At 36.1% G+C, this 26,162-nt stretch overlaps 1 protein-coding gene across 22 annotated transcripts in view; it reads right to left on the bottom strand.

Moving 5' to 3' along the window:
- Positions 1–26,162, bottom strand: part of PARD3 (par-3 family cell polarity regulator) — a 668,338-nt gene that overhangs the window by 326,327 nt on the left and 315,849 nt on the right. For all 22 annotated transcript variants that reach the window (XM_058681495.1, XM_058681510.1, XM_058681501.1 and 19 more), the window contains one exon: positions 14,683–14,814. In XM_058681495.1, coding sequence (XP_058537478.1) covers positions 14,683–14,814 — 132 coding nt within the window. The remainder of the gene's footprint in view (positions 1–14,682; positions 14,815–26,162) is intronic.

Below are 26,162 nucleotides of genomic sequence, written 5' to 3'. Positions count from 1 at the left end.
AAAACGTTTTAAGAGAAGAACATTTTTAGATACACAAATCACAGGCAGTTAGCCCGCTTACAATTACAAATGTATTCCATAAAAGTATGGTACACTTAGATGTAAACGTTGCGACAGATATCTAATGCCACCCGAAGTTTGGTGACACTTCCCTGAGAAATAAAGGAAGCCCTGAGACAGAGATATGGGCCTTCCTCTCATTAAAGGGAAAGAACACCACAATTAAAAGGAAGCCTGGAAGTGCTCCAGGGGAAAAGGAGTAAGAAACTACTATACGCACTTTACTTCAGTTTGGGCAGAGGTATGTGTGTGGACAAGGTGATGGTTGCAGGAAGCAGATGTCAGGAAAAGTCTCCTGAGCTGAGAGCCACCCAAGCTGACAGCAGAAGAAAAGGACTTAGGACGAGAAAAGGGAAGAGTCGGCGAGCTTGTTCACGGGGCCTGTGATGTGATGCTCAAGAGAGGAGTCTGGATGCCAGAGCGAGTTCAGGAGAGAGACAGCAAGCAGCTCAGCAGGTCAGGGGAGGAAGGTCAGGAAGAGCTAACCATGAGAAAAACACCAGCATCAAAACTAACGTTTACTGGGTGTTTATGATGTGTTAGGGACCATTTTCAAAGTTTTACATGAATTGTCTCATCTAATCCTCATGATCCCCTGAAATACGTCTTAGAAAGTTATGAAACCTGATCTGAGGCTTAGAAACCTCAGGAATTTGCTCAGCATAACACATACTATGAAATTCCAACCCAGGTCACTTTGACTTTGAACAGCTAGCTGTTAACCACTTCAACCCTCACTGATGCTGAGGATGGTCAAAGCCCTGAGGGGTATTAATCTGGGTCTTTATCTCACATCACTCTGATGCTGTTGCAGGGACCCACGAGAGAGAGGATGGCAGTCTGAACATGGGAAGGAGAAAGGGGTGGAGTGGAATGAATAGGCTTTTGAGAGACATTTAGAAAGAGAATCTCCAGGGGCGCCTGGGTGGCTCAGTCGGTTGAGCGACCGACTTCGGCTCAGGTCATGATCTCGCGGTCCTTGAGTTCGAGCCCCGCATCGGGCTCTCAGAGCCTGGAGCCTGTTTCGGATTCTGTGTCTCCCCCTCTCTCTGCCCCTCCCCCGTTCATGCTCTGTCTCTCTCTGTCCCAAAAATAAATAAAAAAGTTGGAAAGAGAATCTCCAGGACAGGAGGTCCAGTGACAAGGAATAGCAAAAGTGAGGAATGATACTCAAAATATCAAGGTTGGTCAATGATACAAGCAACAGGATCTTAGGCTATATTTTCCCTTTAATGAAAATAGGCTCAAGGTAACATAATAACCAGCACATTCATATGGCAACACATGCTCATATTTACACAAGACTTTTCTTGGAGAGACTTAGATTCTATATCAATTTTTGACAACTATAGCATTTAATAAATCAGAACTTTATCTATGTTTAAGATATAGAAGAACTGACATAAAGTATCCCAAACCATGCATCATGGAACGGTAAAAGGCCTTTTGAATAGGGACATACATTCCATCTTTCTAAGCACTTACATGTAACTTCACAAATATCACCATGGTATCTGTAATTAATATAATATTTATTTTTACTGTGTGTGTGTACACCCCATTTCTAGCCTACATATTGATGCTATGAATAAAAAATTTAAGACGGAAATCACTGCATTTATAGCTATCTCTGATACTTTCACTTGCAACTTCAGATGTCAACACGTTACTATCTTAACTTTCTGAATACCAGGGAGAGAGAAATTTGGAAACAACAAGAATAATCTAAACCAGTTGCTTTGCAGAGTAAACTAATCAGTACATCCAGAGATAGTTCTGATCAACCAGGACTTCATGAACACTCATCTCAGCCCTTAAATGGTGGAACGATGAAAGAGAGAAAGGATGCCTGGTCCTAACAAGTGACAAAAGAATAAGGATTTAAATTGCCAATAATCTTTCATGTAATGAGAAAGGGTATAAATGACACACTGTATCTGTTGGCCAAAATTCTCAAACCCTCACATAGACCAATTCTGCCAAAATAAATCTTTTATCTCAAGAAGATGAGCCTTCAGTGAATTCCAGCAATCAAGGACAACACAGCATATTAAGTTTGGGAAGGAGCTGAAATCTTTTAAAACAGAGTTTTATCTTAATATACGTAGTGTAAGGCATAATGGAAAAAATGGTAACATAGAAATAAGTTACAACAGCACTTCACCTTGGGGTACATTAAAGGGAGAAAACACTATTGATTCCTATCTTACAGAATTTGTGTGTACAAGTTAGTATTCGGAATCGATCATAAAACTTGCACCTTTCAAGAAGCATTTAGTGAGCCACCCATTTAAAAAATACTTGTCCTTTCCTGTCCCATCAATGAACTCATTTGCATTCTAGCAAATTACACAAATAAGAACAATTATAGAGTAGTTCTTAAATAAGAGAAGAGAGGGGAGAGGAAGTAAACATGGGGAGATACTGAGGGCAGAGTATACGGTAAAACTAATTCATAACAGAAAAGTATATATTAAATATCTAAGATCTAAAATATGAAAAGAGGGGCGCCTGGGTGGCTCAGTTGGTTAAGTGTCTGATTCTTGATTTTGGTTCAGGTCATGATCTCACAGTTTGTGAGATAAAGCCCCACATCAGGCTCTGGGCTCACAGCATGGAGACTGCTTGGGATTCTCTCTCCCTCTGTCTCTGTCCCTTCCCTGTGCTCATGAGCACTCGTGCGCTCTCTCTCTCTCTCTCTCTCTCTCTCTCTCAAAATAAATAAACATTTTAAAAAACTTCATTTAAAAAAATAAGATATGAAAAGAATGTACAAGTTATGTCAACTGTGACAAAATCCTTCAGAAAATCTAATTTATGTGAATCTTATGATTTAACATTAACAAAAATGTTATTTAGAAGCTTCTGAGAGAACTGAATAAAAACATTTTAAAATTTAGTTATCAATTTTCCTATAAGATTATTGCAACAAATTTATTAATATATTATACTCAACATATTACAAATACATATACAACAATGTAATTACAAATACATATACAACAATGTAATTACAAATACCTATACAACAATGACAAATAATTTTAATAAACATTTATCACTTAAAATGTATTTTTGTAGGTTTTGAACATTTCCCTATATCCAAAGTCTGAGAGTACTCACTCAACCCCCAAAAAACTGGGGGAGGGGGAATGTTAGGGGGAGAAAAAAGTTATAGAAATTAAAGTTAAGTAAGGAAGTAAACATTGACCAGAAAGAAGAGAGCAGCTGAGACATTGCTGGTTAATTTACTTCTGAGCAAATTGTAAATGTGTGGACTCAATTCTCTAAAAGAGCAACCAGAATTCCATCCACTCCCAAACTTTTCCTTTTCATTGGAGAAGAGAGAGAATTGAATGGACTGACTCCCTGACAGGAGAGGAAGCCCTTTTTCAGCTCTATGCTGGCCAACTGTGTCAACAGCCTTCTGCTTTAGAGAATGTGTTAAGGGAACTATTTAAAAGCATGTGTAGTCACTTTAAGAGATATCACAGAACATCATGTTGCAATGTGAAGTGACAGAATGAACAGGGATCTCTTGGGCATTCATTACTGGTGGGAGTGTAACTTGGCCCAACATCTACTGAGGTCAGTTTGGAAATAGCCATCAAAATTACAAACGCATATACTCTTGTATAAATGCACAAATGTGCTATTTCATCTTTGGCATCTATCCAAGTGATACTCAATGCAAAATGGCTTATATACAAAGATTTTTCACTGCAGTATTGTTTGTAACAGCAAAGACAGTAAACAATCTACATGCTCATCAGCAATGGCCCATCTATACAAAGGAAGATTATTAAACTGTTTCAAATATAGACACTTTTAATGTTCTAGTATGGAAAGACTGCCAACCCATATTAAGCAAAAAAGATCAAAGCACAGAGCACCTGGGTAGCTCAGTAGGCTAAGCATATGACTCTTGGTTTCAAATCAGGTCACGATCTCATGGCTTTATAGGTTTGAGTCCTGCATCTGGCTCTGTGCTGACAGCACAAAGCCTGCTTGGGGTTCTCTCTCTCCCTCTCTCTCTCTGCCCCTCCCCAACTTATGCTGTCTCTGTCTCTCTCAAAATAAATAAACTTTAAAAAAACTAAAGCACAGAACGTGGTAGATAGTATTTATATAAATATGTGAAAGGAGAATAAATTTTCACATTTTCTTATAAAAGAATGGTACTACTTGAAAGGATCCACAAGAAACTAGTAACAGTGGTTACACCGCAGAGGAGCACTAGGGACTGGAAAGCACTATTTTGTGTATCCACAGGAAACGTCTGAATCTAGAACTATGAATATATGACTTTTGCAAAAATCAAATAAATAACATTTTCTAAAAAGGAAAAAGGAAAAAGGAAAAAAAATCATGTTACCAAATTCATCCCCATACAGTCCATTGAGTTACACTGTCTTCCAAAGTAACAGGGAAGACCCTCTAATTCTAAATGCTCATCTCATTTAGATGTCTAATGAGCCCTGAGGATAGGAATGAGCAAGGACAGCTATCACCATCAACTTAAAACCAATTAAATTCTCTACAAGCCTGTGTAGGGTTGTCTTCCTATCAGGATCAATTCCTTTAACTAAAAAACTTTTTGTGCAATTCCATCAGAAACAAAGGATATTTCAATTTCATTTCAAATATCTAATTCTATCCAATGTTCATTAAAAGAGAAGTTTTAGTATGAGAAGTGAATGAGAAAAATAATATCAAAAAGCTACAGACTAGGTACAAGAGGCTAATGGTAGATCAGAATTTATCATATCCATATTTTATATACATGTGAGAAAAAAAAACTCCATTTTTCCTAGAATAAGTAAATTCATCTCTAAAAGAAAATTAAATTTTGCCAGCTAGGGGTCCTAGAATAATGGTATAATTCACATTCATTCTAATGAAAATGAAAAACCTCGAACTCTCTAAAAAAAAATTTTAAAGAGCAAAAAAAAAAAACAGCTCTCAAATAAATGAAATAAACACATTCAGAAGAGAATATTAACTTATTACTTTCAACTCAACTGCTTATAAACTATTAAATATAGTCAAATGGTTTGTTCAAATATTGTTTTCCTAATTAAGTGGAAAATTTGTCACTTCAGTTATGAACACAAAGAGTAATTTAATATTTTCTGATAATTCAATATTTTTGGAACTAATAGAATTGACAGCTATGTCAGGCCCATAACAGCATTCTGGGAGGCCTTTTCTTTCCTGTGTCTCACTAAGGCTCACTGAAGTCACGGTGGCTCTTACCCTCTACTACCACCACCTCGTCTAGAGAGCCTTAAGACACTCAGGTGTCTACCCAGGGCTGCTGTACTCAAATCTAATTCAGCAGAAATCATTAAGACACAGACAGCCTGTTGGTAACAGCCTGATAGTGCTCACCTTTTACCACTTAAATCCATGTTGAATTACAAGACATTCTCAGAGAAAGATCAGAAGTGATTAAATAAATTGGGGATAAGGAAGGCTGTGCTCTCCATCATATTATCAAGTTGTCTGAAGTAGGAACACTGCTTGACTGAGCTTCGAATTTTTCCCCCCCCATTTCTTGGTCCTTCAGTCTGAAAGAATTTTCTAGTCTTTTTGTCATGTGTCGATGCTAAGTGACAAGCAATGATGGAATCAAACAACGACTCAAAAGTCTGACTGTTCTTATAAGGTTTATATATGTATATGTCTTAATATTTGGCAGGTTTTCTTCAATTTACTTATATTCTGAAATTTTTAGCTCATAATTAATGAAAATCACAATATTGTATCAAATGACATTATAAAACCTAGACCACCTAACAACGAATCTATCCATAATACAGGGTATCAGAAAAGGTGAGGCCATTATAAACTTTTTATTTGCAATTTATTGCAACACTTATTCACCCAAATGTGCATCAAGGCTTACTAAGAGCTCCAAACAAAAGTAAACAAGACAATGCCTGTGCCATTTTGGTGCATGGAAACAGATATAAACATTCTAAAGAATAGTGAGAGAGAAAACAATAATGAAGGCAGCAGGCATGTCACTCTCTTTCAAAGATGGGGACTAGGGTGACCTGACACATGAAAGATGAGAAGGAACCAAATCTGCGAATTGGGAGAGCCAGCAAGCCAGAGGTGACAGCAAGCCAGAGGCCTGTGGGGAAGAGGCATGTGAACTGAGCATATATTTGCTAATGGGAAAGATGAAGCACAGTCATGACTGCATAAAGAGGAGTTGAATAAAATAGCAAAGTCCTAAGACTGAGAAGAGACAACAGACAGAGGACAGGTGAAAACGGGCAGCCTTTGAGAGGCCTGGGAACCTCCTCCCAGGCTCGAGGAGGGAGATTTGTAAAAGGTAGTGGGGATGTGAGTAATATTGCTTCTATTTTCCCAGGGGCATGTGACGCTAAATCATAGGAGGGCCAGTTAATAAATTACTTCAGAGAATTAAAGAGATGACCAAAGGTAGGAAGAGACATTATGCTTCTGCAAAGGGTTTAACTTGATTCCAATTGATATTGACTTTGCAATTTTATCTTACAATCTAGAACTATGGTATTTGTACAAAAAGAAAAATTCCTCAGTTTTCCAATCTTATGAAGTTTGATTTATCAAAAATAAAAATATTTCAAAAGCTGTATGTTTTTACTGTGATGAAACCCAAAAGGCCACCCTAAACCCCCCTCCCATACAATCAGGGGTATGTTGTGAAAACGTGTTTCTTTTCAGTGCTTTAATTTCCTTACAATTTGTTGTATATTAAAGAAAACTCACAACAGTCTTCTTTCAGCCACAAAGCAGAGGAAAAAATGGATCACAGGTACACAGACCCAATGAAAATACTATGGGGCACATATTACCAGACCTCAGTGGGGGGACTAAGAACATAAAATCATTGGGCAAAATGGTTTAGCACTTAAAATAGCAATTTTTCAGGACCATCTCAGAACCATTCTGAAGGACTGATTAAAGAAAAAAAAATCCCTACCTAGATCATAACAGTCCAAAATTAAACACGGCTCATGAGTGATGCCATTTGTATAGGCAGGCTTTAGGAAACAGGTAGTGAAAACAACATACTGTAAACTGAAAATGTTAACGTAATTTCTTAACCAGTATTTTTGAAAGAATAGCAGTTCCACTGTTCACTGAACACAGAAATAAAGACCAAATTTTCAAAAGCAAATGACATACAGATTTGTGGGAATAAAGCGCATCAGAGTATAAAGCATGCATTCTTTCCATCGTCATACTGAATCGCATAGCTCACAACAAAATTCTTTCAGACCACCTGCGATGAAAATATGAAAAGGCACCTGAGTGTCATACCTAAAAATGAAAATGTATCTTTATCCAGAGTGCATGCTCTAAACATCTGGTCCTGGCAGCTGTATTCACAGGCAAGAAAATCATCAGCTACCAGCAGATTCCCCATGAAGGTTAATCCACCTACCACCAAAGATGTTTCACTGGGTAGAATTTCTGTCTCACTTCCCTGCTGCTTGCAGGCTTTTAGCTCCATAGGCCAAACAAGCAATAAATAGGGCCAGGCATAAAGGGACAGGTGAATTGATGAGGACCCTCTAAACTGCACAACACATTCCAAAAGCCAGTGAGTCAAACAGTGCCTTCCTGACTCCATTCACACGACAGAGGGACAGAGATGCTTAGCAAGTGGCCAAGCAGAAGCCCTTGTAAGACACTTAGCATTCTTAAATGGTATTCTTAGATTTAATTGTATTTAAACCACACATGCTTGCCAAAAGCAAAAGGGAATATAAAAAATGGACACAGACACAGAGATTAGAGCTAATGTCATTTTTGTGTCAGATTATGTTCTTCAGAAAAGAACCAGAGATGATTTAAAAAGATTAAATTTTATTTTAATTCTGATAAGATGCCATAGAAGCAAGAATCCAGTTCTAAAAGGCTAATGGGAGCATTAGAAATACACGAGGGACAAAAATGAACCATCCCACCATACCAAAGGGCACTTCCAATATGCAAGGAGAAAATGCAAGGAAAAAATGGTCACTCCATACTAGAGAGAATTATTGAGGTGTAACCAGTAAGTCTATTCTTATCTAAAATAAAGATGGGGGGAAAGTAACATCTAACAAGTGCCTACGATACACCAGAAACTGGATCTCCATTTTACATGTTCCATGTCACTTAGTCTTCATACACAGAGCCAGTTATCTGCCAAATGGGTATCATTTTCTCCATTTTGCACACAATGAAAATGAAGTTTGCTGAGATCATACAACCTAAGGCCACACCACTGGTGAGTTATGGGTCAGACAAGAGGACCCACTCACAGGAGGGGCAGGTTTCCTATCCTGAATACATGCTCTGCAAGCTCATGGTGTCTTTTTGCCACTAAATATATCTAAAGGTAAAATGCTACTTATCACTTGGACAAGAAAAGAGCATCCAAAGTGGTCCTGATTGTGGGTGACAAGGCTCCTCAGGAAATTAATGTGTCCTTCTCAGAAGAACGTCTATCAGGGTCTCTGTGCTCTAGTCCTGTTCTTCTACTCGTAATTACTATTCACAGTTCTTTGATAATAAAGCTAGACATTATGAAGGGCTGATGGAAAATAAAACATCACATACATGCAGGATGCTTCCATCATGTTTTAAAACACAAATAATTTTAAGATATGTATTATAATAATCAGCTTATTATTAAAGCACAACGAAATCTTTTGGCATTAATATAGCCAGGTGACAGGAAAACTTTTTTGCAAGGTTGTTTTGGTTTTATTTTTAACATTATTGTGAATATGACAGGTTTCTGCTATAAGGAAAATCTCTGGAATTTTATAATGAAACTTTAATTTTAAAGCAATCTTGATGTTTTTAGTTTCTACATTTGCTGTTGTTGAGGTAAACACAATTATGTTTGCTTCTGCCCAAGTTCTGCAGAAGTTTGCCAATTAGGAAATAATATAAATAAATCCCCTTCCTTTTAATAGAGAACTATAGAATTTTAGAATTTGGAGGCAGAGGCTTTGATTGTCTTTATCCAGATAACCCTAGCAGTCACTTGGTTTCTCAGTGTTTATGGGCTGAAGAATTAAATAAACACACACACACACACACACACTCTCTCTCTCTCTCTCTCTCTCTCTCTCTCTCTCTCTCTCTCTCTCTCTCTCCAGGACCTGGGTTCTAGGCAGCACCAGAACCTAATCTTAGGTCCCATGAGGAGGCAGATGCCAGGAGACCCTTCACGTGCCATTAGAATTTCTAGATCTCTTCCATGTTTTAACAAGATGACCCCGTGGCCAGTTCACTGACTGGTTTGCAGCTGTTGTAATCAGATTTCAAAGGAAGCCATCTCCTAATTTTGTTAAAAAAAAAAAAAAAAAAAAGGATGATCATTTCACATTTGGAAACTGACTACTTATGTCATCTGGATGGTTCTAAGGTGTCAGTGAAATGAGTTTGTTTGTTTGTTTCCATTTAGAAAAGGCTATTAAGCACTTGGAAAAGGATCTTCCCTTATGCAGGCAGATCAGAGGAAAAACCAACTTCGATGAGAGGTATGGAAGCAGGACCCACAACCTGATCATCCCAGACACCCATCATCTTATCACTCCAAGGTAACATAACACCTAGTACCACAATTATTGACAAGCTTACTCATTTTTTTTAAACCACCCACTCTTGTGTGAAATCTGGATAAGCTTAAATGTTTCTTCACTACTGTATGTCCACTCACATGCAAAATAGGCTCGAAGTTTTAAAATTTATTATTGCCCTAGATCTTCAAAAATTTGTCCTTAATCATAAATTATAATAAAAAGCAAAAATGAAACACGTTCCTAGAAACTTACCTTTTCCATGACCTGTGAATGTATTCATTCTGTATCATGTGAATAGTTATAAAGAGCAAATTTTTTCAAAAGTTTAAAAAGTATCAGAATAAGCAATGGTGAACTATTCTTTTTTAAAAATAAGACAAAAGGAATTTCTTCTCAAGCATTATTTTATTTAAATATGTTTTCTATTTAGAAGTGCCAGGCTGGCTCAGTAGAACATGTGACTCTTGACCTCAGGGTCATGAGTTCAAGCCCTACATTGGATACCAAACTTACTCAATTTAAAAAATAAATAAAATTTAAAAATAGGAAAAAATATGTTTTCTATTTAACATTCAGATATTTTCTATTTCTCATATCTAGGACTCAACTCAGACCAATGTAAAAACAGACACCATCCCTACATGAGTCACCTTCGTGTCAGAAGGAATAAATATCAAAAGTCAGGGATGTTCTGTTCCTCATGAAAAAATCTGAAATGAAAGCATCATGGCTGTAGATGGTGACAAAAGTGCATAATATGAGAAGAAAAGGCACTGTCAGTTTTCCTTAAACTGATGGCTTTGAGATTCTGAGACAACAGGGAAGGATGGGAACAGGGAGACCAGGGTACAAAGGAGAAGGTGGAGCACAGTCATTGTCACCCGTGAACTATGTCATCACCAAGCATTTAAGGTAGTTTTCCTCACAGTTTGCCTCCTCTGGTATAATTTGCCAATTAGACAAAGTTTTTGCTTGATGGAAAAAACCCTAAAACACGGACTTTTCTCTAAAGATCAGGGCAGCCATTCCCTTACAACAGAGCTTAAGTGGCGGCTGGAATGTGCCTTGCACCTCCTTGCTATTTCTGTTAATTGGCTTCAGGCCTGTTCACCAAGTCAGGGTAGTGAAAATGGCAGGCTCCCAATTAGGTTAAATTTCCCTTAGGTCCCTCTACTTTCAGGCCTTAAATTCTTCCAATAACGTATTGTAAAGTTCCTGCCTCCTCTTTTGTGGAATTTATTAGTTGCAATAAACTGTAGGGATAGAAGAACAAAGTCAGCTTATGATCTATTATCTGCCAATATTAAAATATAGTTACAAAGAGTCAAGGAAACGGTAATGATTAAAAGGAATTCAGATTCTTCAAGCATAGCCAAACATCAAAACTAAGGCTTTTGTTGATTTTTTTGTTGTTGTTCCTTGGGTCTCAGAGTCAAAATTTCAGAAGCATGAAAACATTTTTCAAGGCAATACAACAACCCATTTAGTGTTGAAATCCTTTGTGCCTCTTCTGAGATTTCAGAAAAAGTAAGTCCCAAGATTCTATAAGAAAATGATGCTCTTTGAAAGATACACAGTCCTTTCAGACACCTTCTGAGAGGAACCTGATTCAAGTATAGGCTATTCTCAATAAGTCACTGAAAAGCAGGACTTCTGTTTCTGGAAATCATGCTAAGCTTGACTCCAGGTGCTTCCTGGTGCAGAGTTCTAATAAGATGCACACCCTACCTTTGATTATATGAGTGTAACTTACCAATATTCTAAGAGAGTGAAAGATTCAATATCCCTTTATATAGGATCAATCTCACAAAAAGAAAGACACAGCTTCCAGAGGTGCCTACTAGCTCAGCATTTTAAAACACTCCCTTGTGCTTTTCATGTCTACAGTTTATTCCCACTGGCAAAACGGACGTGGTCATAATTGCCTTCAAAAAGCAGAGATAATGAGAGATGAGCAATCTAGGAGGAAATAGAGCAAAAACAAAACCACTGAAGGCATATAAAATCTAGAACTCTGTTCACCTCTCAGTCCAGATGGCATAATTCATGGTAGATATTTCCACCCCGGTGATCCCAAACTGTAAAGGCAGGGGGTTGATTTGTGTGTTTTAACATATAAAACATTCTTTTATCTGTGTAATGCTTGTCTGTTATTATATTTTTAATGGCAAAAACTAAGGAGAAAACAAGCCACAGAAGAGACATCAGGCCATTAAAGTCAGACGACTCATGTGGAACTGTTAAAAAAATAAATTCACAATTAAATGAGACTATCTGGACTAGATTTGCAGTGTGTCCAGCATAACCTATTAGTCCTCTCTTGCCCACACAATTGTACTTACTTTTAAGAAAACTTTTAATATGTATTTTGTGTTGTCTTTGCTGTTCTTATCCAGTTAAAATAGATTTCAGTCTAATTAATTTTCCTGCTGATGTGAAATGGCCAAATTTAGTGAATGGATCATCATTTTTTAAATGTAAGCCAAGGAAGATGATGTTTTCAGGCTCAGGCATCAATTAGCTAATATCATTTACATTAAACTACATAGACTAAGGAAGTACTCAATTTTTTAAAAACCTGCTTATTGTGGAAAAACTGCTTCAAATAACTTCAACAGAAGAAAATCAAGCCTTGGTCTTTTGAGAAAAAAGCTCTGTGGCTTCTCAATGCAACTATTTTGCGTAAAAAGAAACTATTTTATACCAAAATTACAAAGAAAAGCTATACTACTTCCTTAAAAACAGGTCTACAACCACAATGGTAAAAGTTACATTATTAGAATATAATTAAATATATCATACTTTAGAAACTCTGGACTGACATTTTTTTCTCCTAATCCTGTAATAAAAATAGTCATATTTAGCACATTTACCTAACTGTATGTCCTTTCTTGCTTTAATGGGACCCTGACTATATTCAGTGATCAGCAACTGCGTTTCAGGAAGACAAACCACCATACCCACACCCCCAGCTACAGATCAAGCTCACCTAGTCTAAACCAACAACTCCCTTCAATTTAGAAATAGACAAGCAATTCATACAAGGCTAGACAACAAAACATGAAAGGTATCTGTTTGGGTGGGGGGAGGGGCTTGTGGGAAAGGTGTATTTGCTTTCAAAAAGAGCCATGCAGAATAAAAAGGAACTGTTCCTCTTCTTCTGTGCAAGCATGTGATGGCTGAGGCTCTACAGGAAAGGACAGACTGGAGCACACAGCCAAGGAGGCACTGTGTAGTGCTCCCAGAAAATGGAGAATCTGGATCCCCAATGAGGTTCCCCTGAATCCCCAACTGGCCTTTCCTCCAGATTTCTTATTAAATGAAAAATGAGTATCTTCTTCTTATAAAATCGAGACTTTCTGTTCTTGGCAGCCAATTTTTTTCTCTTGTTAGAGAGAACACTTGTTAGTGTATTAACACCCAGTGTTTATGGCTACCAAGCAGATATGAATCTAACCCCTTGGCAGGTATAACATCAGTGGATATAGCAGGTTCTAGGATTAAACCCATTCAATAAATGAGTATACCAGGTCATTTATGGTAAATAGCTGGTAACCAGCCAGTCTGACTCCAAGCCCAGGCTAAACTATCTAATTCTTTAAAATATTTACTTCAAAGAGAAAATGTAATAATGACAACAATGAGTTTAAAATCTGTTTAAGAAAAGAATGTTTTTCCTAAGTAGAGCTTCCGTGGTTTTTTAATTATTTAAAATTATTTCCATCACACAATGCTTATATTCTAACATTTACGATATGATAAAAATCAGCACGTTTGCGATACCATCCATGGTTTCAAAGGCAAACTGGACTTTTGTACTATTTCATATTCAAACACACCCCCCCACACACACAAAATTATTTTAGGAGGCTTAAAACATACACTAAGATGAATTAAGTAAAACATTTCAGATTTCTTTCCAATGTCATCATTAATCTAAATTGAAAAACAGCTATTCCAGTATCTAGGCAACAGAATTATTAACAATTTTAGAAATTATTGAAACAAAACATTCTCTGAGCACTCACCTAGTCTTCCATCTATATGAACTTTTTAGAGAAAATAAGTGACAAAGTAACGAAATAAGTATGTTTTTGTTTTGTTGTTGTTATTTTTCAAGTAGCTTCCACACCTAGCACGGAGCCCAATATGGGGCTTGAATTCGTGACCCTGAGACCAAGACCTGAGCTGATCAAGAGTCGAATGCTTAACCAACTGAGATACCCAGGCACCACACTTAGTGTGTTCTTAACATAAAAAATTATTAAAACTACAAGGAAAACACTAGGATTTCGAAGAAAACACTATGACTAACAATAAAGAATTAAGACTTTACACAACACACTATAAAATTTGTGTTTTATACTTCAAAACTTACCGGATAAATTCTCAGTCTTCATATGAAGTGTCTTAACAGTGATTGTTTATTGCCAGGATAGGAACCAGTTATTATATTGAGTGGTAAACAATTCTGATTTCAGGAACTATAGATGGCTATACTGTGGAGTAAACTGAGCAACTCTACAACCTTACAAACCTAAAATAGTTTATTGATATTTATGAAAGGGTCAAGTCCCTGAACCTTACAAAACAATCTAAATTCTGAAATGCCACTATAGCATATTTCTCTTCTAAAGTGAAGTCAGGTAAAACAGAACATTTTAATTTGCCTCCTCAGGTCCTTTGACTTATTGCCTATCAAATAAACAGAAGAACCTATAAGTGGTCTTGAAAGCCAACTCATAAACTGTACTGTTCACTACCAAATGTCTGTGTCTCAACAACATAACAAACTCTGAAATCAGGATACTCCAGAATCTATGGCAAATATTTGTAACCACTTACGAGAAATCTTTGACTGGGGACCACCACAGAAATAGTCTACAATTATGTTACACAAACTCTGACATACAGCCTGGAATTTAACTAAAGTTTATTAGAATAATTTACCTTTAATCATCATTGTGATGCAGGGAAACATCTTTTGGAGTATGGGCCAGGAAGTTAGGTCTATGACACACATAGAAGGATTAATTTATGTTACCTGTTCTTGCTTCTCCAGCCACTTGTCCACCATTGGGTGACTGGCACTCAGAGATGACCGAGCATTGTCTCTCTGAAATTGGTGCGACCAGTTACTAGTATCCCGTGGAAGGCTTCTGTAGTTTTCATCTTTCTATTCAAAAAGAGACAAAAAGGTGTCTTGTAAAAAACCAGAACTTGCAAATTAATGATGTACTTGGGTTTTTCAAAAGTAGCAGAAAACTGATTCTGCATATTTAAAATATTTTTTCTGAGTCTATACAAAATAGTTGACTGAGGACATTTCACTCAGATTAGACCTCATGAATATAGCCATATGTCTAGGATGAGGGAGTCTAATGACTATAGCAGGGAAGGAAGCCACACACATATGCACACAATAAATGAAACAATAGACCTTGTACTCCCTCCCAAATCAATCTCCCCAGGCCAACCAATTACATGCACCAGAAAATGAAAAGTATTTCTCTCCAAGATTCTTATGATCTCTCAATCATGGAATTTTCCTTTTGTCTTCTTTCTAATCTTACAATAATATTGGGAGATACTATCTATAATTCACCAAAAATGTTTAAAATAAGAAAGACTAATGAATTTGCTCCTTATTCAGATCCTTGTAGTTGTGTGACTTTGGGCACAAGACTTAAGATTCTCTGGACTGTTCCATTACCTACTTCACAAGCTAGTTGTAAGCATTAATTTAAATATAAAGAAAAAAATTTATCTCAATACATGGTACATAATAGATACATAATAGTTTACCCTAACATGCATATGGCAAGTGAGGTCTTTACATAAAAATCTAGTTAGTTGATAAATATTTAATAGTCCCAAAGCAACCAAATGCTATTTAATTTTTGTTCTTTGAAACAATAACTTATAACAATTTGCTTTGGCTTTTGGACTGCAAAACTTAATTTCAATGTTCTAAAAAGAAATGAGAAGGCGACGATAAGTCAGAGAAGTCAAACTTTTAGTTCAACGATGAAATCTAAATATCTCCTACAAGAACAAATTTAAATCTTAACCTCACTTTGACCTACTTACAGCAAGTATCCCACTTTACGAGAAGTACCAAAATATCCTCCTTAATAACTTTGCTAAGGGTAATATGGCTGTATACATTATACACATGACTGATTCTTATCCTTCATTACTTAAGCCCTATGAGCAGCGAATCCATAGAAACAAAAAAGTGTAATACAATAGGTTGGCATTGTATAGACCTTAGCCAGAGACCAAGACGGTGTTCTCTGCTCCTTCATAAATTCCATCAGAGAACAAAGCTTAAAAATGAATTGACAGTGTTGGACCTATGCCAATACTACGGCATACAAAAAATCTTTTTAAACCTATAAATATCAACCAGTATAAACTTCAGTATGAAACTTTATAAGTCTTTCTTATTAATTAACCTACAAAAAATAAACTAAAAACTTGATAGCATTGAACATTAAGGGCAAGTAATTTTTACTAGAAAAACTGTACAGGTCTGGTTACGGCAGTTCAAGAAAATGGTAATGGAGCATAGAACTGCAAGCAAACGCGCGCGCACACACACACACACACACACACACACACACACAGAATGCTGCAAGATTAGGATCTTGCTCCCCCGCCAGGAATTAGGGACTGACCCTATTTACAGGAACATGGAAATGGTAAAATAAGTGGAGGACATAGACAAAATCTAAAGAAAAGAAAAAAGCAACTAAAGAAACGAAAGCTCACTGTATCTCCAAATACTAAGATCTCTGCCTTAAAACTTGGGCATGATAGGGGCACCTGGGTGGCTCAGTCGGTTAAGCGTCCAACTTCGACTCAGGTCATGATCTCATGGTCCGTGAGTTCGAGCCCCGCGTTGGGCTCTGTGCTGACAGCTCAGAGCCTGGAGCCTGCTTCGGATTCTGTGTCTCCCTCTCTCTCTGACCCTCCCCTGTTCATGCTCTGTCTCTCTCTGTCTCAAAAAAATAAATAAACATTAAAAAAAAAAAAAAAAAAAAAAAAAAACTTGGGCATGATAGTTTCAGAACAAAGCAAAATTATCTGACTTATAAGAAATTCAAATAAGTCAGAGAGGGTAAATTTACCAATGACAGAATCGTAGATGTCTGCAAAGTGAAGAAGGATTAAGAGTCTGGAGAAACACAAATAAAATTTTGATATCAAGGATCTTGGGGCTGCTACCATGGACTAAAGACCTGGCTTCTCTATTCATTTTCCACCATTAGAGATGATTATTACACCAACCCTTTACTTTGAAAATGAATAATTAAATAGAAAGCGTTAAAAATCTATTCTGCCTTTTCAGTAGGAACTATATTTCGGAGAAAGCAACAGTGCCAGTCGATGAGGGAAGCTTGTCATTTCAGAAGAATGCCAAATAATGGAAACTGAATAATGAATACAATTAGAAAAATCACCGCATTCAGCCCTTAATGAAATAAGTTATTAATCAATGGATGCTAAAACCTGTTAGGTGAAGAGTTGATAGTGAGCTTCAAGTTTGCATAGTGACAAAATACCACTTGCAAAGGGAAAAATAGATCTTTAAAATGAAGAGACCGGATGATGCAAAATCCCCACTTTTTTGGTGTCCAGAAGCCTGTGTGTGACTGGGAACTTCCTTTTGATTCCTTTTGAATCTGCATCATTATTCTTCTTTACTGAAATGGCCCATGGTCTGCTCACTACTCCCTCCTTAGCCCAGCTCAAAAAGTGTCTAATTCCTAAACGTCCCTCCTGACTTCTAGGCATGGGTCACCAACACTAAACTTTTTCCTGAATTCATGATCTAAATTTCCAATAGACCATCCCAAAGATGCCTCCAAATCAATAGATCCAAAATGAAACTCGCTTCCTCTCTCGATTCTGGCACTCTTCTGAAAAATATTCATCATGCTCTTCACCTCTTTCAATTTGTCTCTCATCTGAAATGAGTACAGCAGCCTTGTAACTGGAGGCTGGTCCCAGCCTTAGCCTCTCCAACAATGTTCTCTACACTTCCCACAGAGGATTTTTCTAAAATGTGTGTTGCAACACATCACACACGGACAGACACCACAGGTAGACCAGAGGAACTTTCACACAATCAGACTTGCTGTGCCACAGGCCTCCTCACCTTCACTTATGATCTTTCTAAACCTAGCTTCCCATAACATTTCTTCTGTGAAATTATCAGTGTTTAACACCAAATACAACTGCTACTTTCTCTAAGAAGCATTCCCTGACTCTCTCTCAATAGAACTCATAATGTCATGCTTTTTGTTACCACTACATTCTAATTTTACTTCTAATTATAGTTCTAACTTATAATTTAGTTAATTTTTAGAATTGTTATTTCCACTATTACAGTGAAACCTAAACAGAAGATCACCATTCACCTTTAAACTCAAGCACTTAGCTCAGTAGCCTGTACCAACATGGAAGGCTTTTTCTTGAATATTTGTGGTATGTCCTATTTTCACATGGTTCAGAATCCCAGACTTTTCAGAGAACATGTCTACAAGTTGTTTTAGAAACTGATTAGGGCATGCTTTCAAAAGGCATCATTTTCACTGAAATATAATAATTGTACTTTTAGGTTTACACTACAAGATATATACCACTGTTATAGGTCTATTTCAATTTAATGTCACACCTACAATATACAATATCTGTGGATAATATGATTACTTCCAACTGCATCTAAAAAGCAGTGTGACATTTCTCCTTTTACATCAATTATGACATGTAATTCATATAGCAGACCACCACAAGGTAATCTTATTAAGGGAGATAAGGGCTAAAGATTAAAAAAAAAAATCTGTCCTTTTGAACTCCATCCGAAAAATTCCACAGTTTTATATTCATAAAATCAACTTTGAGTAGTTAATGGATAAGAAAAACAAAATTGATACTAACCTCTCATAATAAAAAAGTTTTTCTAATTCAATATTGTTATGGTAATGTCAATAATGAATTCAGACATTAATTTATAATGTATGAAAAAATCCAGTTGAAGTAACCTTAGTCATGATCAAGAAACTGAAGAGTTTTTAAAATATATTAATCACTATGTAATATATATTTTACTTTGTTGATAGTATCATGCAGGTACTACCAGCATTTCACACATGTTCTCCTCACAATCCAGAACTTTGGATCAGGTTCATACAAAGATTATAGTCCTACAAAGTTGTGATTCTGTATTTACAATGTGATTGCACTAGTAAACATCATAACACACGATATAATTTCTCCTTAATGATATATGCTTGGATATTCATGATTTCTATTGAAATGTACACAGTGCATACTATTTTCAGCTTAAAAACATTTATTTCAGTGTAAATGATTTTAAAAACCTGGTAGCCTGAACTATGTCTATGCAAGATTATCTATATGCTTCATGGATCAGACTCTAGTCAGCTACAAAAAAGTCAACATTTTCAAGTTAAGTGTATTTGTAAAATCTACATTTCCCAACCTAAAGGGAAAACCAAACCAACAAAATTTTTGCCATTAATATTTTTGCAACAAGTTAGAGCTGTATTTATAAAAACTTGGAGAATGTGACTTTAAATCTATTTCATTCTATGATCAAATTAGTGCCTCCAAAAAAAAAAAATTAATGCCTCCATTCCATACATTGGTGAACTTCAAAGCAAAAAACAGAAATCCTTCTCTTCAGACTTACAAAAATCTATCAGTAGGACCAACATACAAAATCCTAACGATTATTAAATTTGCTAATGACAAGAAATAACCTATTATAGTAAAGCCACTACTACTTTATCTAAAAATTTTTACAAGAAAAATACCATAAGGAATTACTCTCCCTTTTAATTACAATTTTAATCCTCCACTTATGAGGCTGTCCCAAACAGCCTCTCAGCTTTGCTTTCCCTCTTGCCAGAAAAAAACAGATGTTCCTACTGTGATCAGGGATTTTCCTTATCATCTAAACGTACTGCCATATCATCAGGTGTCAAAAAGCCACCCAGGCTGAGAAATGCATATTAATTTGCTACTCCCTGGTAGCAGTACCCTGGTTATGCAGTAAATCTCTTCCAGGGCAGAGAAAGTAACTGTCCTCTCTCCCCCAGCACTCCTCCCCAAGCCAATTACAATTCAATAAAGAGAAACCACACAGAACCCACCCAATGCCTTGGGGGTAGAAGCTTATTCCTGGCATACTAAGCTCCAACTCCAAGGCTTTATCTCTCAGAAACAGCCACTTAGCTGATGGTCAGATTCCTTGGCAAGCCTACATCCCATGTTGCAGAAACATGGGAATATTTCATGAACATTATAGAAGTAACAGATATTTCTATGTTAGCAAAAGAAACCCAACTACAGTTCCACTTTGTTTCAATGAAAAAACTCCAAATACCTTTTTAAAAATCATTAGGAATTGTGTCATATATTGACATACCAAACACTCAATGCATATAAATTTCTTTTTTGTACCTTCTATGCATCCTATGGATTCAAACAGTCCCATGCAGTTTTCAGATTTTAAATTTACAATTATTTTTCAAATCTGTAATTCTGGTCAAAGAGAATTCCATTTTCTGCTTTATCATTTTCCCAAGAAATGATACACACATACACACACACACAAAAGAAACCATTTTCAGGATGTCTAACCTGAAATTATGAGACAAGTGAAATTAGTAATTATGACAGGATTTTTTAATTACATGAAGCTTGCTAAAATCATCAGTAATCATATTGTTGATTGAATGTGGCAGACCCAATCTCAGTCTCTGGGGAGAGTTTACCTTGTGTGCCTCCTGATGGCTACACCAGAGCATAACCTTGGAAGCAATGCCAAGGCTAAAGCATAGCAGAAGATAACAACCATAAAATGGTCTATAAATAGGATTTTTCTCAATGTACTTTTCTGACCTTCAAATCATTCTCTAGATAATAAATGAGAAAGAGAGAAAAGAGACAGAGAGATGCAGGGTTGGGAATAAATTGACTCACACAAAAATTTACAGATTCAATAACCAACCTGTAGATGAAGGCAGAAAATTTGGCAGTCCCTATCAATTTAAACCAACTACATGCCTGTGGAAAAAAATTTTTTTAAATAAAGAACATAAGATTTTATTCCAAACACAGTATTATCACCACTTACCCTAGACACATGGCTATTTTGAAGTGTAATGAACTGAAAAGGCATTATTTGAAATCCATGGTGACCAATATCCTACACGGAATGCCCCAATGTAGTTGAGCTGAAGTCAAGCAATTCATCCCTTATTAGCTAAACCCATATTACCTCTAATTCCTGTATATATAAATAAGCATAAATACTGGTACATAGATACATCCTACTTCCCTTTTGGATAATTGCTTACTTCCACATTCATAATCATTAATGAGAGCAGTGGAAGAGACCAAAAAAAAAAAAGAGTATGTGTTTATAAACTTGCTCCTATTCCAAACAGAACTATGAAAAGGCAAAGAAGAAATTCAAACATCCATACATTTTTTGTCAAAATAAAATTCTATTAGTAGACTATGTATCGTTACTGATAGTATCATTACTGATACTAATTTACAAAAGTGTGGTACAATGTGTGACAAGAAACATTGGATTATACTACAACTTTTAAAAATTTAAAAATGAAAAGATCAAAATGTAGAGATTTTGAATGCCAAAACATTTATTAGAGTATCTCTGTGTCTCCAATTTCATTAAGTAATATATCTTTTATCTTAAATCTCTAATTTTCTTTCTAAGCTGAGTTAAATTTTGAACAGGAATTAGTAACAAAAATTGAAAATAATTTATCCAAGCAGATTTTCTTTTTAATGTACAAAATCAAATTTCCTATAATATACATCAAATTTTATTAGTTTTTTTTTCTTTGAAATGTTAAAGGTACATCTTAAAACTCATTCTGACCTGAAAAATCTGAACTATAATTTATGTCTTTTTCAGGATTTCTGACACATAGCTTCCAGATCATAGAATTACATTTAGATCAGTGGGACACTCAAAAATCCTCAATATGCTAGGGAAAAAAATTTATGTTTGGAACTCAATATAGAAAATACACATTTGAAAATTACAATTAATTTGCAAATAAGTTTCCTGTCACATAGTAAATCCTTCAGATTGATAGGTTGACAAGACCAGAGGTATGACGTTTTAGTTTTATTTCACAACCTGCAAATGGTCAGTGCCTTATTAACAGTCTTAATATCAGATAAGAAAAATAGCCCCCAGAACATGGATCTGCATTAGGCTATGGATCTGATATGAAAATGGGTTGGCCAAATATGTCAAAGACATGCAGGTTTTACAGTGGCCATGATGTCTCCAGGGGTGACCATGAGAGCACAGATTGCTCTTAAGCCACCAGATCTGTTCATGAAGCCGACAAGGAAATCTAAGAGGAAAAAGATCAGCAAAACTCAGCCTCTTACAGCCTGTTTATTTGAACCAATTTCTTCAATTGTTTTTATTTTAATCTATTTCCACAGTTCAGAATGCTATGAAAAACTTTAGATACAGAATCTGAAACCTGGAAGGAAAACGCAGAGAAGACCCAGCTTAACCTCTTACTATCTAGTAAAAGCAGACAGAAGTTGAGAGGAGTTACAACAAATGCTTGGTGGAGATGAGGAGGACTAACCAGTTCCCATGGTTATACCTACCCACTTTGCTGCCCAATTTCTGAGTAATGAGACTTCCAACCCTCATTCTTGATCTAACCGGGAACTGTAGTTTGCCTGGGTAATGATGGTAACTTCTGATATCTAGCCATTCCTACACAAGGATCCCATCCAAACAGAAAAGCATCTACTGAGTTCTTGTATATAAACTAGGGGCAAAACCATTATATAATCTTGAATCACAACTTATATTTACATGAGAGATGGTCGACTCATTGATAAATACTGCATAGTCTTAGGAATAATCAAGAGTAAAATGTTTGCTTTAAAATGGTTTTAAATTAAAATGATCTCTCTCCAGGTATAACTGGGATTATCTCCTTTATATGATGAAAACATCTGTAAAAGCACAAGGAGAAGGTAGCCTAAGAGGATAGTTTAACTTTTTTCAAATATGAAAACATTATCTCCATATGAATTCTGAGGAACTAAAGAACAGAACTAAAAAGGGAAGCAGTAATAACAGGAGTTCCTATTTCATTTCGTGCACAACACTTCCTAAAAACCAACACAGCCACCTAATTGCCATACGGCCACAAGCATTCCACAATCAGCAAGTATAAGGAATAGAGAAAACAAGAGCACCATTTTTTACACTGTTCTTTCAACAAAGGCAAGTGGATGAGAACAAAATAAAATATAAATATTACAGATCAGGTAACATTTTGAAGAGCCTGGCTCATTTTCCAAAACTACAATAAAAATGAAGAGCAACAGTTGACTAATGCTGCTTGACTCTGAAAAACAAATTTAAATCCAAAACAATTTTAAAACATTTTAGGAAGTGCTACATATTTTTTTATTTTGACAGCAAAAAAATACCTATTCAGATTTCATTTTCTTTCAAAGACATGTAACTTCAAACACTTATATCGCCAAACTAAAATTATAAATAACAATAGCATTTTGCATCAGGATCAATTTGTATAATACTAAGAGAAGAAGGGAGCAGATGCCAGGGGATGAAGGAGAGAAAGTAAAATACTTACAGTAGTTGCCCAATTCTAAAATATCTACAGTCTTACACATTATCTAAATGTGTGATGTAAATCTTTTATATTTACCTAAATGATTTTCACCTTAATTTCAAAGAAATAACTAAAATTTGAAAATCGAGATACTTGCACCATATATAACTAGTCTACCAATGTAAATATTAGTACTTCTTATATTATCATAACTTCAATGAACTGGGTAGGTTAGCAGAACAAGTGAGTAAATTTCTGTGCAAGTCCCTAGGTATAGTCAACAATCTGACTTTCTTAAAGTTTTCCCTTAATTGTGAAATTGTCTCCTCAGGTAAATCATCTCCACAGAGACATTTTTGAAAATGTAGAAAAACTAGTTTCATTTATCATAATCCCATCCTACTTAGGCTTCTCATACAATAATAATGACTTTTCTGGAGAATCATCTCCTCATGAAAAGCATTTAGCGTAAAGAAATTGATAGCTCAAACTTCTAAATAATTAAGTCCTTCTGTCCAACTCCATCAGTGGAGAAAGCATGTTCTCTAAGCCAGATATTAATTGTCAATCAAACTATTTTTGTCTCCAAAGTATAACTGCAAATCATAACTTTAGAAAATGTGAGGGGCACCTGGGTGGCTCAGTTGGTTAAGTGTCCAACTTTGGCTCAGGTCACGATCTTGTGGTTTGTGGGTTCGAGCCCATGTTGGGCTCTGTGTGGACAGCTCAGAGCCTGGAGCCTGCTTCAGATTCTGTGTCTCCCTTTCTCTCTGCCCCCCCCACCCCCGCTCGTGCTTTGTCGGTCTATCAGTCTGTCTGTCTGTCTGTCTCTCTCTCTCTCAAAACCAGATGGACATTTAAAAAAAAAATCAAAAAAAAAAAAAAAAAGAAAATGTGATTCTGTGAAATTTTAGAGTAATTTCTGTTGAAACTCCCCTCCTTTGCCTCCCCCAAAAACCTTAACAATCTCAATAACGTGACAACAAAACAGTGGTTGCGCTAGGATGTCTCAATAAAACTTTAAGGACAAAGTGGGAGTATCCAGCCATGAGAATGCAGCATGTTTAAAACTGGTAAGTGCTTCTCAAATTCAGAGTTGTCATGGGGAAGGGTACCAACCATCAATCAGTACTTAATAAAATCAATTGATAAATTTTTATTATAACTCATTTCCAAAGAGGAAAAATACATTTCAGGGAATGACCAGGTGTGCCTGAAGGCTCATGGAAACCTGTGGCTGAATCCTAGTTCTGCACATTCCAATCACCTGCGCATTAACTTTCATCTATGATTTGCAGCAGAAACTGTGGGTGATGCAATTCACCTTGTAAAGCTGGGTTTTAAAAAACTTGGAAAAAATTTAGATTTACTGAAAAGCTGCAAAAAAAAAAAAAGTACACACAGTTCCTATGTACTCTTCATGCAACTTCCGCCAATGTTAACAACTTACATAACCTTGATATACTTGTCCAAACTAAGAAATCAACATTGATACAATAACATTAACTAAACTATAGATATATCTGCAATCCATCCATTTTTTTGTCACTAATGTCCTTATTTCCTGCCAGGATCCCAAAGTATATTAAAAATCCTCATATCTCCTTAATCTTCTGTAATCTGAGACAGTATTTCAGTCTTCCCTAGTTATTTATGACCACAATATTCTTGAAAAATACTGGTCAGGTACCTCATAGAATATTCCTCAGTTTTTGTTTGTCTGAAGATTTCTTAGGATTACAGTGGAGTTATGAGTTTTGGGGAAAACTCCACTGAGATGATGTGCCCATCCCATCATACCATTTCAAGGGTTCATGGTATCATCATGACTTATCATTAGTGATGTTAACCTTGATCACTTGGTTAAGATGAATCTGCCACTTCTGCACTCTAAAGTTAGTATTTTCCACATATTCAATCCCCTCTTCTTTGGAAACAAATATTATCCTCCACAGCAGAGGAGATAAGGGGCGCATGGTTGGCTCACTCGGTTGAATATCTGACTTCAGCTCAGGTCATGATCTCACAGTTCATGGGTTTGAGCCCCATGTCAGGCCCCATTTTCTCTTTCTCTTTCTCTCTCTCAAAAATAAACATTAAAAAAATTTTTTTTAATTTTTTTTTCACGTTTATTTATTTTTGAGACAGAGAGAGACAGAGCATGAACAGGGGAGGGGCAGAGAGAGAGGGAGACACAGAATCTGAAACAGCTCCAGGCTCTGAGCTGTCAGCACAGAGCCCGACACGGGGCTCAAACTCACAGACCATGAGATCATGACCTGAGCCGAAGTCGAACACTTAACCGACTGAGCCACCCAGGCGCCCCTAAAAAAATTTTTTTTAAATGAGCAGGGGAGTTAAGCTTTCTGGAGAGGGAGTATTACACATATTATTTAGAATTCTTCTGTAAGAAACTTTGTCCCTTTTGTCCCATTTACTTTTCATTTAATCATGTATTAGTATCAGTATAGTCTTATGTATATTTATTTTGGTCTCTGGATTATAATCCAACTATATCATTATTTACTTTGCTGTCATTTAGATGTTTTGAGCAATGCACAATAAAATATCAAGAAGAGGGCTGCATATATAAATTCTCAGTAACAACAACAATAGTAATATCAATCATAAGGATTACAGAAAATAAACACAAAAAATTCCTCAAAAAAAGTGACACAAATGGAGACCAGTTAATAGAATCAGATTATCAGTAGAGATATTAATGAAGCTAGCATATTTTTACTTAAGACGAAGATGTTAAGATATAATGTAAACTTATAGGTTTTAAAAAATTATGCCAGCCATAATAAGAAACACATGCTCATTATTCTTATATTCA

This window comes from Neofelis nebulosa, chromosome 8 (genome assembly GCF_028018385.1).
Source record: "Neofelis nebulosa isolate mNeoNeb1 chromosome 8, mNeoNeb1.pri, whole genome shotgun sequence".
NCBI lineage: Eukaryota > Metazoa > Chordata > Mammalia > Carnivora > Felidae > Neofelis > Neofelis nebulosa.
Note: the sequence above shows the minus strand (reverse complement) of the source record. Positions and strands in the feature narration are given on the sequence as shown.